Genomic DNA, 13,762 nt, shown 5'->3' with positions numbered 1-13,762 from the left:
AAACATTGTGACTTAAAGTGGTATCTTTTTTTGGTGGAATCCTTTAAAAACTAAAAATTAAAAACTTAAAAATTAAAAAAAAACACCACATTGCTGTGGAGTTATTTATATGAAAATGTTGCAGATTATTACTTTATACTTAGTAGTGGTTGTGATTATGAATGTATCCCATGTGAACAAACTGTTAATGTTGGATATGAAAATGTTCCCTTACTTTCTTAACTACCATGTTCCCATGCTCATCTGTGTACTTTTCCTCTGTCATTGTCTGTGATGGGATATCTGGTAAGTCATCCGCCTGCAGAGAGAGAAAACAGATGCTGTCAGTTCACAGATGTTACAGTCCTGCACATAAGGGCACAATCCAAGCACATGTTGTCACATATTATAGACAAAGCATTTGAAACAAGAGCAAAGAGAACAGATTCAACGATATAGATAAAAAAAAAAAAAAAGTATTTCTTAAATACTACAGCTATAAAGATTACTCAAAAATTATACAAGCAGACAAGCCGCTACCAAAACTACAGTCCATTTTAATTTTCAATATAATTTAACATCACTGAAACAGAGGACATGTCATACTTTAGATGCAATACACAACAGAATGAATCATGACAAAACATCACAATAAAGGGGGTGAGTATGGAGCAGAAATAAAATAAAAAGCAAAAAAATATGGCATGGAATTCCTCCTCCACTCTCAAAAATGTTACTCAAGACTCTGCATTGTAAGAATACACTTTAAATTTTGTGGCTCTCAGGCAAATGGAAAAAGTAAGCAGGGGGCTTGACATTCAGTAGCATTTCAAATATGAGTGTAGTCAAGTGCAGCATGAAAACAACACACCAACACCCACTAAAACCTCTGCTACCCGCTAACCCTGCATCACTCCACAGCACACTGGGGCTGGACAGCTCTGTCATGCCGGTTTACCTGGATGATAACTCTGCGTCGGACCACTCTGGTGGTCAGCACCTCCTCCTCTGAGCTATCAGAGGACAGCATCCCTAGCTCCTCTGCTATCTCCTGAGAGACAGCACACAGCTAGCATGGGTCAATATGACATGTCTACACAGTGTTACTGCAGCACACTACTGTAGGCAACGGCTGTTCCTTCTTTTCTCTTGATTTGTTTAATGGGCTTGACTTTTACGTGAGCTTGCCAAAACAGCTCTTGTAGAAACCAATGGATGAAGGAACGAAAAATTATATGACATACTGTATGGATAACACAATAGTGATGGAAGATGAAGAGAAGGCACAGTTATGCATGGACTTTCAACCAAACTAGACGTGCAAGGTTGGACATTACAACAAGCAGAAATCAAAAGATGCAAACAGGTGATGCAGATGTGAACAAGGTTCATACAGTGTATGTTATAGAATCTGTTCTTTACAGCACGCTGCGACTATCAACATTGTTGACTTCAAAACGAAGAACTGCAGATACAGCACACCACCACTGTTACAACCAACTTTTCCAGCCACTGACCACTCAATATTCTATGTTGCTGTTTACTACAGTTGTTCAATTTTCTGTTATTTTAAGATCGGATAAGTTTATGCACACATGCGACATGACACCACTCATTAGCCTCGTTTAGTTCTTCGTACAGTACAAAGAGTTAACTTGTGTGTTTTAGTTTGATAATCTTCTGAGTTTCAAATGCAGCACCACAGCAATCAGCCTGACCAGGCAGGGCACAAACCAGTGCAGCGTTGGTACTCATGCTCGACCTCTTACCCTTCCCAGGGAGTCATCATCATCATCATAGCCTGCCTGATCCCTGGAAGGAAGCTCCTCACACATGGGGAGGGTGGCCTCTGATCTATACTCCCGTGAACCTTCTGAATCATAAGCAAAGTCGCCAAGACTTTCACTACCAGAGGAGAAGCGCTTGTAATCGTCCACCCGGAGGAAGGGGTGAGCAGTGTATTCAGGGTTTCCTTTGAGGAAGCCTATATCAGGGCTACTGCCGGGCATAGGGGAAGGGGGCTCAGAGATGTGATAGGTGATCTCAGGTTCGAGTTTCATTTCTTCTGGTTCGGAGAAGTCAGAGAAGGCTTGTCTGCAGTCAAAGAATTCCAGATCTGAATCAGAGTGGTGCGGCGATTCAGAGCCCTTACTGAGTTCTCTTGGTGGGACTTGTGGTTCCTCTGGTCCAAATGCCGAGAGAGTTTTCTCAAATTCTGAGAGGACTTTCTTGAAGTCTGGGGAAAACTGGAAGTCTTCAGCGGTTTCAGACTCTCCCTTGGTGGTGGCTTCAGTTGCACCCTGACCCGAGAGGGAGTCACTGAATACCGGTGAGACTGGACTCAAATCGTTCAAGGAGGCTTGGCTACATTCAGAAACTCTCAAGGTCTGATGTCCTGAAAATACTGCTTCATAATCTGGTGGCACCAAAAACTGGCTCGACATTGGTGAAAAAAGCTCACTGGACTGTGCTTCCTGAGGGGACAACTCCCAGTCTGAGTACTCATGTGATCTATCTGATGGGGATGTCTTCTCAGATTCAGGTAGCACTGGAGTCACGGCTCTGTGGGTTGTGACTGAGTTCTGGTCAGGTAGCTGGAGGAGAGCTGATTTCACCAGTTTGCCGGTGAAAGTTTTTGTACGATCAGTGGATGGCACACCTAATTGACTGGGTTCTTGCATCTCTGTTGTGGCAGACAACAGCATGCTTTGCACCTTATCCTCTGTCTGCAACTGTCTTTCCTTTGGTGTTTGAGGAGGACTCTGAAAGTGAATGTCAACACTATCTGAATAAGCAACATTAACATCACCTCAGCATTGCACCAGGTTAGCATCACTGAAAAAACACCTGCCTTGTCATTGCACATTCAGCCAACATCTCATTAGAGTAAGAACACTTCAATATATATTTGAGACCATAACATGCAACTCAAAGCAACTCAGCATCAGACACAAAGAAATAAGAGGTAAGTGAAGAATGAGCAATTAGTAATATTTAAATTCAATATCTTCACATGAGTGGGTGTTTCGAACATTAACTGCACTCCATTCTGTGAAATTAGTTCATCCAGACACGTCCTTATATGTCACGCATGTCACGCACGAGTTATTTTTCTCCATCCAAGTGGCATGTTAATGTATTCGTCCATGGTAAGTGAAGCAACTCTTCGCAAACATTATCATGCTCTCACCCTTACCCTTTGTGAGGCTGTCTTGCTTTTTACTTCACCAGAAGTTGAGTGTAGGATCTTCTCTCCCTTTACTTTTAGATCCTGGTCCTTCACTGGTGGTGGCTGTACAGGAGAGTCTTCATGGATCTTCCCAAAGTCTTCCTCACAAGCAGTGGTTTGTAAAGCTGAGATAATTTCAGCTTGTTCTGATCCATGTTGTATCCATTCTTCGTATGCAAATACCTTTTCTGATTCTGATCTGGTCATTTCTGGCCAATCAGATTTAATATGTCCCTCTAACCTTTTCTCTCTAGCTTGAGTTGGTAATGGGGACGCAGCCATTGTTTTTTTGTCAGGTATTATTGGAAACTGCTCTGGCAATAAAACAGATGTCACATGACTCAAAAGTTGTGGTTTAGAGACTAACCTCTCTGCACATTCATAACATAATCCTAATTCTTCTTCTGACTCAACAGATTGAGGGGTCAATGGTCTTGGGCTATCATCAATCCAACAATCAATAGGTAATGCCACAAACTCAGTGTCTGATGACAAAGACACTGGTGAAGATGATCTATCACTCGGGGTAACATCCATAAAATAGGAAGACAATATTCTCATGAACTCAGGTACTGGTGAGTCGGGCAATAGTCGTCTGAATTCATTGACAGATGATATGGATTCAGGTGAGGACGGCCTTCTCTCAATCTCAATGGCTCTTGATGATGTGACCACCACCTCACACTCTGAGTCTGATTCCACTGATTCAGGTGATGATGACCTGTGTGTTGTCCATGTAGTGGTGTACTCCACCAATGACACTGCAAACTGAGGGATGGGAGAGTCTGGAGACAGCTGCCTGTTTTCATTGAGCTCAGGCATAGATTCTGGAGACGATGCTCTTTTGTCAACCATTTGCATGGCTGATTCAAGTGACATAGGTCTGTATTCAGGCAGTGACTGAGGTGATAACGGTCTGTATTTCTCATCCTGATCCTCAGACAGCTCAGATTCTGGAGATGATGGTCTGCACTCTACAAACAGAGATTCAAAACCCAAAGGCATGTCATCTATATCTGATGCTACTGTTTCTGGTGAAGATGATGCTGACCTCAGTAACTTTACATATTCTGGCAATGCCTTCCTAAATTCAGGTACAGGAGAATCTGGTGAGAGTGGTCTAAACTCATTGATTGATGCTGCTGATTCTGGTGATGATGCTCTTATTTCTACCAACATGGCTGATTCAGGTGACATGGGTCTGTATTCTGGCAAGGACTCTAGTGAAAGGTATAGATCATCATCCTCTGCATCAGATACTGATACAACCACCCACTCATCATCAGACTCTATAATTGCCCCAGAGGCAGATGTTTCAAATGTATACTTGGCCTGTCTGTATGGGACTGCTAGTGAAGAAAATACATGTTCGGTCATTGGTGGAGGTGACTCTGAAACAGCTACGTCAGATATAACTTGCGCACTTACTGTGTAAAGTAAGTCATGTTCAGTCTCGGTTGTGTCCGTTGTAGTAAATGGATGCATCACTTCTGAAGCTGGTTCTGTGACAGATGGATTGATTTTACTTTTGACTTTAGTATCTTGTTCATCATCTGGAACACTCTCCACATATTCTAGTGTGCTGCCAACATATTCCATAAACGCTGTTTTACTACTGAAAGTTTCCCCTACATATTGTGGGTCACGTACTTGAGAAATCAGCTTCCACAGCTCAGCATCGTAAACAAGGTTATACTCAGCCACCAGAATGGCTGATTCCTGAGATGATGTGGGTGCCATTGTTGTTGATAGAACTGTACTATCAATGGTTGCCTCAGTTGCAGTTGGGATGTTCAATTCAGTTATTGGTGGTTTAGGTGACAAAAGTAATTCATCTTTATCGGATTCAATAGACTCAGGTGATGCTGGCCTCTGTTCTGTACCCAAAGACTCTAAACTTTGTGTTAAATCATCTGAATCTGAGAATTCAGTGGGTGATAAATCTCTCACAGTCATGGAATATTCTACAAATGTCTTTGTAAAATCAGGTATTGGTGATTCAGGGGACAGTGGTCTGTATTCATTATCTGATCTCACTGACTGAGGTGATAGTGGTCTCTTTCCAGTGAATGCTACATCAAGTGAAGCAGAGTATCCAAAATCAAATTCCGTATCTGATGTTATTGATTCTGGCGATGAACACCTGTAGTCGGTTTCTGCTGTGGTAGTCTCAAGAACATTTTGTGTAAACTGAGGAAGAGGGGAGTCTGGAGACAGCTGCTTATGTTCATCAAGTGATCCAGTAGATTCTGGAGATATTGATCTGATGTTCCCCAGTAACATCAATGCCACAGGTGACAAGGGTTTGTACTCTGGTATTGATTCAGCTGATAGTGGCCTCTCTTCAACATCTGATACTACTGATTCAGGTGAATCTGGTCTATCCTCAACACCAAAAGTCCCAGACATCAAAAACTCACTCAAAATGTACTCAATATCTGATGCAATTGATTCAGGGGAGGTGGATCTATACCCAACATTTGTATTAACATATTCAGGTATTACCGGTCTGTATTCAGGTATGGGTGAATCTGGTGACAGTGACCTGTATTCATCTCCAGATGCTACTGAACCAGGTGATGAGGGTCTATCTTCATAGAACAGTGATGCTATGGCACCATATTCTATATCTGAACATATTGATTCGGGGGATGTGGATCTATGACCAACAATAGATGAAGCTAGTTCGAATACTGTTTCTATAAACCCAGGTACAGGGGAATCAGGTGAAAGTCTTCTGTATTTACTGATCGATGCTATGGAATCAGGAGAAGAAGGTCGGTCTTCAAAGAACATATGGAAAGGTAATTCCATTTCCATTTCCCAATCTGACAACACTGACTCAGGTGAGGAAGACCTATATTCCATGTGTGAGATGATGGACTCTTGTAGTGTCTGCCTAAACTCAGGAATGGGAGAGTCTGGTGAAAGAGCCCTAGATGCAGTTGAATCAGGAGATGCTGGTCTATCCTCAAAAAGCCATGGAATACACAAATCAGTCTCCAAATCCTCATATGAACCTATTGATTCAGGTGATGTGGATCTATATCTTAGTTCTAACATAGTAGGCACAGTCTGTGCATATTGGGGGAGTGGAGAGTCTGGGGACAGGCATCGGTATTCATTGACTGACAACACTGATTCTGGGGAATCTGGTCTGTCCTCAAAATCAAGCATCTGAGAAATCAAGGGCGCAAATTCTATATCTGAGGCCATTGATTCAGATGATGATGACCTGTAACACTTAATGTCAGCATATGACTGTGGCAAAGCTTGTCTGAACTCAAGTACAGGGGAATCAGGTGAAAGTCTTCTGTATTTATTTATTGATGCTAAGGACTCAGGAGAAGAAGGTCGGTCTTCAAAGAACATTGGGAAAGGTAATTCCATTTCCATTTCCCAATCTGACAACACTGACTCAGGTGAGGAGGACCTATATTCCATGTGTGAGATGATGGACTCTTGTAGTGTCTGCCTAAACTCAGGAATGGGAGAGTCTGGTGAAAGAGCCCTAGATGCAGTTGAATCAGGAGATGCTGGTCTATCCTCAAAAAGCCATGGAATACACAAATCAGTCTCCAAATCCTCATCTGAACCTATTGATTCAGGTGATGTGGATCTATATCTTAGTTCTAACATAGTAGGCACAGTCTGTGCATATTGGGGGAGTGGAGAGTCTGGGGACAGGCATCGGTATTCATTGACTGACAACATTGATTCTGGGGAATCTGGTCTGTCCTCAAAATCAAGCATCTGAGAAGTCAAGGGCGCAAATTCTATATCTGAGGCTATTGATTCAGGTGATAATGACCTGTAACCCTTAATGTCAGCATATGACTCTGGCAAAGCTTGTCTGAACTCAAGTACAGGGGAATCAGGTGAAAGTCTTCTGTATTTATTTATTGATGCCAAGGACTCAGGAGAAGAAGGTCGGTCTTCAAAGAACATTGGGAAAGGTAATTCCATTTCCATTTCCCAATCTGACAACACTGACTCAGGTGAAGAAGACCTATATTCCATGTGTGAGATGATGGACTCTCGTAGTGCCTGCCTAAACTCAGGAATGGGAGAGTCTGGTGAAAGAGCTCTAAATTCATTCAGAGAGCCTGCTGATTCAGGAGATACTGATCTGAAATGTGACATCAACATCAGTGATGCAGGTGAGAAAGGTCTATACTCCAACTCAGAATCAGGTGACAGAGATCTCTCTTCAACTTCTAATACTAATGACTCAGGTGAATCTGGTCTATCTTCAGTATCAAATGCTGTAGAAATCAAAGGTGCATACTCAACATCTGATTCAACTGATTCAGGGGATGTTGACCTAAAGTCAACAAAAGATGGAACAGGTTCAAGTAGTCTTGCTATGAATTCAGGTATGGGTGAATCAGGTGATAGGACCCTGCATTCATCTCCAGATGCTACTGAATCAGGTGATGAAGGTCGAACTTCATTAAACAGTGATGCTAATGACACAACTCTGTATTCTATATCTGAACAAACGGACTCAGGTGAGGTGGATCTGTATCCAGCAGTTGAAGCAGTTAGCTGAAGCATAGCCTGTCTGAATTCAGGTATGGGTGAATCAGGGGACAGTGCCCTGAATTCATCTCCAGAGGCTACTGAATCAGGTGATAAGGATCTTCCTTTGACTGAAAAAAATGGTGTGTCCAAAACTTCCATTTCAAAATCTGACATTACAGATACACATGATGATGGTCTGCTCCCTTCCACAAATACAGCTGATTCTATATACTGTGTATATTGTGGTAAAGGTGAATCTGGTGATAAAGTCCTAAACTCATTTACTGATGTTGTTGAGTCAGGAGATGATGTTCTGATTTTTTCCATTAGCATCAATGACTCAGGTGACATGGGTCTGTACTCTGTTGATTCTGGTGAAAGCGGCCTCTCCTCAATTTCTGATGTCACTGATTCAGGAGAATCTGGTCTCTCTGGGCTTTCAAATGCTGCAGGAATTGATACATTCTCAAGATCTGAGCTAACTGATTCAGGTGAAGAAGATCTATATCCACTAACTAAAGCAATAGATTTCTGTAATTCTGTCCTAAAATCAGGCACTGGTGAGTCAGGAGAGAGAGGCCTATGCTTCTTCACTGATCCTACCGATTCAGGAGATGATGGCCTTAACTCAGTAGCATAAAATGCAAGGTCAAATAACTCAGCTTCGGTGTCTGATTCAGGTTCAGGAGATGATGTTCCGTGATTTGCTGCTGGAGGTTCAGGAAGTGAGACAGAATATTGGGGAATGGGTGAATCAGGAGACAAAGCTCTATGCTCATCCAGAGACTTCACTGACTCTTTGGAATCAGATCTCAGAACAGTCAGTGACTTCAGGGCCTCAGGTGATAGAGGTCTATATTCTGCCTCAGAGTCAGGAGACAGTGGTCTACCTATCTCTTTTGCATCTGAATCAATTTGAACATATTCTGTCCTAGTCCCAGCATATTCAAACACTCCTGTTTTACTCATGAAGGTTTCTCCTACATATTGAGGGTCACAGATTTGAGAGATCAGCTTCCAAAGCTCTGCATCATACACGAGTCTATATTCTGGAACCTGGATTTCTTTAAATGTTGGAGCAGCCACTGATGTCCTTTCTCCAGCTGTGGATACAACTGATTCAGGAGAGTCTGCTCTCTGCTGGGTAAAGGCTTCTGAAGTTGAATGTCCATATTCAATATCTGAAAGCATCGACTCTGGTGAAGAGGACCTGTACCCAACTGCAGATGTAACTGATTCAGGTAATGCAGGTCTGAATTCTGGTATGGGTGAGTCAGGCGATAATGCCCTGTATTCATTTACAGATACTTCTGAATTAGGTGACAAGGGTCTCCTTTCACTAAAAAGCCATGGCATGCACACATCTGATTCCTCATCTGACAATGCTGGCTCTGGTGAAGATGGCGGATGAGAAGACAAATTAGCAATTTCAGCAAATGCAACAGAAAATTGGGGAACAGGGGAATCTGGAGACAAGGCTCTAAAATCTTTCAAAGACTCTGGAGAATCAGATCTGAATGCAGTCATTAATGTAATTTCCTCAGATGATAGAGGTCTATATTCTGACTCAAAATCAGGTGACAGTGGTCTATCTTTGTCTAGTACAGGTTCCCTTTCAGTCTTGGCTCGTACTGCTTGTAGAACATCAGCAGCATTGCCATCAGATGCACCTGCAGTGCCCACACAATTCACACTAGCATCTGATTCGACCTCTTTCACATCTGATTCATCCTGGACATACTCAATCCTAGTTCCAGTATACTCAAAAACACCTGTTTTGCTGCAAAATGTTTCCCCAACATAGTGAGGGTCATTGATTTGAGAAATTAACTTCCAAAGTTCAGCATCATATACAAGTCTAGAGACTGGCACCCTGATTGCCTTTAGAGGTAAGGTTTGACCTTCAGCCAATAGTCTCTCTGTAGTCTCTGATACTTCTGATTCTGGTGAGTCAGGTCTCTGCTCTGAAATATTGGTGTCTAAACTTGATTGTGCATATTCAATATCTGAAACCACTGACTCAGGTGATGATGATCTATGTGTAATGACTGTGATCGATTCAGTAAGCCCTGTTTTGAATTCAGGTATCGGTGAGTCGCCTCTGTATTCATCTCCAGAAGCTATAGAATCAGGTGATGATGGTCTTACTTCAGAGAATAATGACATAGAAATCTCCCCATATTCTAGATCAGAACATATTGAATCAGGTGAAGGGGACCTATCCAATCTAGTTGAAACAGCAGACAGTGGTAAAGACTGCACAAACGCAGGAATGGGCGAGTCAGGTGAACGTGCCATATATTCATCAACAGAATCTGGAGAGGAGGGTCTGTCCTCAAAAAGTAATGATGACAAAGAGATAGCTCCATATTCTAGATCTGAACATATTGATTCAGGGGAAGAGGACCTATCGAATCTGTTTATAACAGTGGGATCTGGTAAAGACTGTCTAAACTCAGGAATAGGTGAGTCAGGTGAAAGTGTCTTGTATTCGTTCACAGACGCTATTGAATCAGGAGATGCTGGTCTGTCCTCAAAAAGTGTTGAAATGTATACTTCAGTCTCCACTTCCGGATCTGACAATACTGACTCCGTTGACACTAACCTGTGATAAAATTGAGAGGGTTCAGAGAAAGAGACAAAGTACTGGGGAATGGGAGAATCTGGTGACAAAGCTCTCTGCTCATCTAAAGAACTCGTTGACTGTGGAGAATCTGGTCTCAATGCAGCCATCAACCTCAGTGATTGCGGTGACATGGATCTATATTCTGAATCAGAATCAGGTGAAAGAGATCTTTGCAAAGGTTTACCCTCAGGCTTTGACTGCAAGCCAGCAGCTTCATCTTCATGTCTCCCATCTGACTTGGCCTGGACATATTCTGTCCTTGTCCCAGCATATTGAAACATGCCTGTTTTACTCATGAAGGTTTCTCCTACATACTGCGGGTCATGGATCTGAGAGATCAGCTTCCAAAGTTCTGCATCATATGCAAATCTGTAGACTGGCACTTGGATTGCTGTTAAGGGTATAGGTGTAGGTACAGGTACAGAAACTAAAGACTCTACAGGTATATGTTGATCTTCAGTGACATTAATAGTTGATACTGGTGACAAAGGTAGATTATCAGATCCAGTTTCTGGTGACAGAGGTGGCAAATCTACATCAGGTGCTTTAGGCTCCTCAAACGTTTTAGGTGTGTAAGATTCAGGCGATTGTAGGTGAAATTTTGTAACATCTTGGACAGGTTCACATTTTGTTTTGATTGATTTCTTGGATTTTTTCTTTTTAGCAGATTTTGCCTTCTCTGTAAATTGACTGGGTTTTTCCTCCTTTGATTTCCCTGTTTTAGACCATTCATGAGAAAATTCCTCCATCCCTTCAGGTGTCACTGAGTTAGGTTCAGTATCTGAAAGATGTGGTATAATAGATGCCAGATTCTGAGGTATAGGATGGTAAGACTGTAATATGTTTCCATAATGAACTGACTCATCTTCAGGAGACACAGAATCACATTCAATCAACCTTTTCTTGCATATAACAGGGGGATCATCTTTCTCTGATGATAAACCTTCAGGTGACTCTGATCTATCCTCAATTTTTATTGAGTCAAAAGGCAGTGGGATGTTCTCAGTATCAGATAATACTGATTCAGGAGAGGATGATCGGTATCCTTTGGATACAATTACAGAAGCAGGTTGTGCTTGTCTGAACTCAGGTATAGGGGAGTCAGGTGACAGTGCCCTATATTCATCAACTGATGCTGTTGATTCAAGAGAATCTGGTCTATTTTCAAAAAGTAATGCAAGTATTGGAAGATTATCATCTTCGCTTTCTGAAAATACTGATTCTGGAGATGATCGATAAACTGTCACTAATGCCACGGGGTCAGATTGCCTATATTGGGGAATTGGTGAATCTGGTGACAGTGGTCTATGTTCACTGACTGATAAGACAGACTCAGGAGATGATCCTCTAATATTTGCCAATAACAGAAGTGACTCCGGTGACAGTGATCTGCAGTCAGGTGAAGATTCAGGGGAAAATGGCCTAGTTTCAGACTCTGGATCAATTGTGACTGGTTTATTCTTAGTTGATTGTGGTGGATGAACATGCTCTATCCTACTTTCAGCATATTCAAATACACCTGCTTCACTGCAGAATGTTTCACCTACATATTGGGGATCATAGATTTGTGAAATCAGCTTCCATAGCTCTGCATCATACACAAGTCTGTACTCAGGCACCTGTATTGCTGTTTGGGGTAAAGGTGCTGGGCATTCAACTGCTTTTGCTTGCCTTTCAGGGAAATCTGTAATCACATCAGTTGATAAGACCTGGATTTTAGATAGAGCTTCTGCCGATGGTGTGACACTATTTTGCTTCTTTTCAGAGGGAGATACATCAGATACTGCTGATTGCATCTTGACAGCTTCAGTTTCACTAAGCTTATTAGATTTATTTTCAGCAGGTTTAGAAGGAGGCTGGTTTGGGATTTCAGTTTTTGACTTTTCTTGTTTAACAATTACAGATGTTTTTGTTCGGAATTGCTTTTCAGCATGTATTTCTGCTACAAAAGTCTTAGCTGGTGTGGATTCAGATGCCATTTCTTCTGGCGTATTTGGCTCAGTTGGTAAAGTTGATTCCAATGATTGCTCTCCAGAAGGGAAAGTCTCCACATCAGTTTTAATCGATTTAGCAGACTTTCTTTTCTTAGCAGATTTTGCCTTGGTAGTTGATGGATTATGTTTTGTAATTGTATTGTCTTCTTTGTGTGCCTTTTGAAGAATATGTTTGGCCACTTCTGATGCAATAGAGTTGGATTGTAGAGGACATTCTACTATCTTACTCACAGGTTGTTCTGATAATTGTTCATCTTTGGGGGATGGAGATGTTTTGGTACGATTAAGTAATGCATTGTCTTTTTCAAATGCCAAAGCTTCTGGAGATGCTGATCTCTCCTCAGTGCTTTGAGGATCCAGAGGCACTCGGATGTATTCAGTATCTGAGGATACTGATTCAGGGGAGGATGTTCTATATCCTTTGCATACAATTACAGATCTAGACAGCACCTCACCAAAATCAGGTATGGGAGAATCCGGTGACAATGCCCTACCATCACTTAGAGAACCAGTAGATTCCGGGGATAATGGCCTTTTCTCAAAATTTGATGGAAGCAATGGCATGGCTTCAAGCTCTGTGTTTGATAATATGGATTCTGGTGATGATGACCGATCATTTATTGTGAATGCATGATGTTCAGTTGACCGATATTGTGGAATGGGAGAATCTGGGGACAGATTGCTACACTCATTTACTGATGTTGCTGATTCAGGAGATGATGCTCTAATGTCTGCCAATAACATTGCTGATTGGGGTGACAAAGGTCTGTAGTCAAGCACTGACTCTGGTGAAAGAGGTCTTTCCTCAGTGTCAGACAAAGATACAACAACCCAATCATTATCATACTCGGATATTGACTCTACTGGTGATGGTGGCCTATCTTCTGTATCAGATACTAATGATTCAGGTGATTCTGGTCTATGTTCAGTAGCTATGGAATCACATACTAACTGTGCACATTCAGTGTCTGATGCTACTGATTCAGGGGAGGATGATCTATGTCCAAAGACAGGTACAACAGATTCAGGCAATCCTGCTCTGAATTCAGGTATGGGTGAGTCAGGGGACAGTGACCTGTATTCATCTCCAGATGCTACTGAAACAGGTGATGAAGGTCTGTCTTCATAGAACAGCGATGCTAGAGATATAGAATCATATTCTATATCTGAACATATTGATTCAGGTGAGGTGGATCTCTCTCCAATCATTGAAATAGTTGAGTCAGGCCAACCCTGGCTGAATTCAGGTATAGGTGATTCAGGTGACAGTACTTTATATTCATTTAGAGATGATATGGATTCTGGTGAAGAGGGCCTGTCTTCAAAAAGCACTGACAACAAAAACATGGTTTCAAATTCCATATTTGATGACACTGACTCAGGTGATGATGATCTACTCACAATGGTAGA

At 41.9% G+C, this 13,762-nt stretch overlaps 1 protein-coding gene across 1 annotated transcript in view; it reads right to left on the bottom strand.

The window, feature by feature from the left end:
- LOC139638164 (ankyrin-2-like) overlaps nucleotides 1-13,762 on the bottom strand; it is a 99,873-nt gene that overhangs the window by 3,694 nt on the left and 82,417 nt on the right. The window contains exons 49-50 of the mRNA XM_071512204.1: nucleotides 938-1,030; nucleotides 215-298 (exon numbers count right to left, since the gene is read on the bottom strand). Coding sequence (XP_071368305.1) covers nucleotides 215-298; nucleotides 938-1,030 — 177 coding nt within the window. The remainder of the gene's footprint in view (nucleotides 1-214; nucleotides 299-937; nucleotides 1,031-13,762) is intronic.

The sequence above is a fragment of the Centroberyx affinis genome, unplaced genomic scaffold (assembly GCF_046629955.1).
Source record: "Centroberyx affinis isolate AG114_WGS23_722 - 3 ecotype Tasmania unplaced genomic scaffold, CSIRO-AGI_Caff_v1 ptg006156l_1, whole genome shotgun sequence".
NCBI lineage: Eukaryota > Metazoa > Chordata > Actinopteri > Beryciformes > Berycidae > Centroberyx > Centroberyx affinis.
Note: the sequence above shows the minus strand (reverse complement) of the source record. Positions and strands in the feature narration are given on the sequence as shown.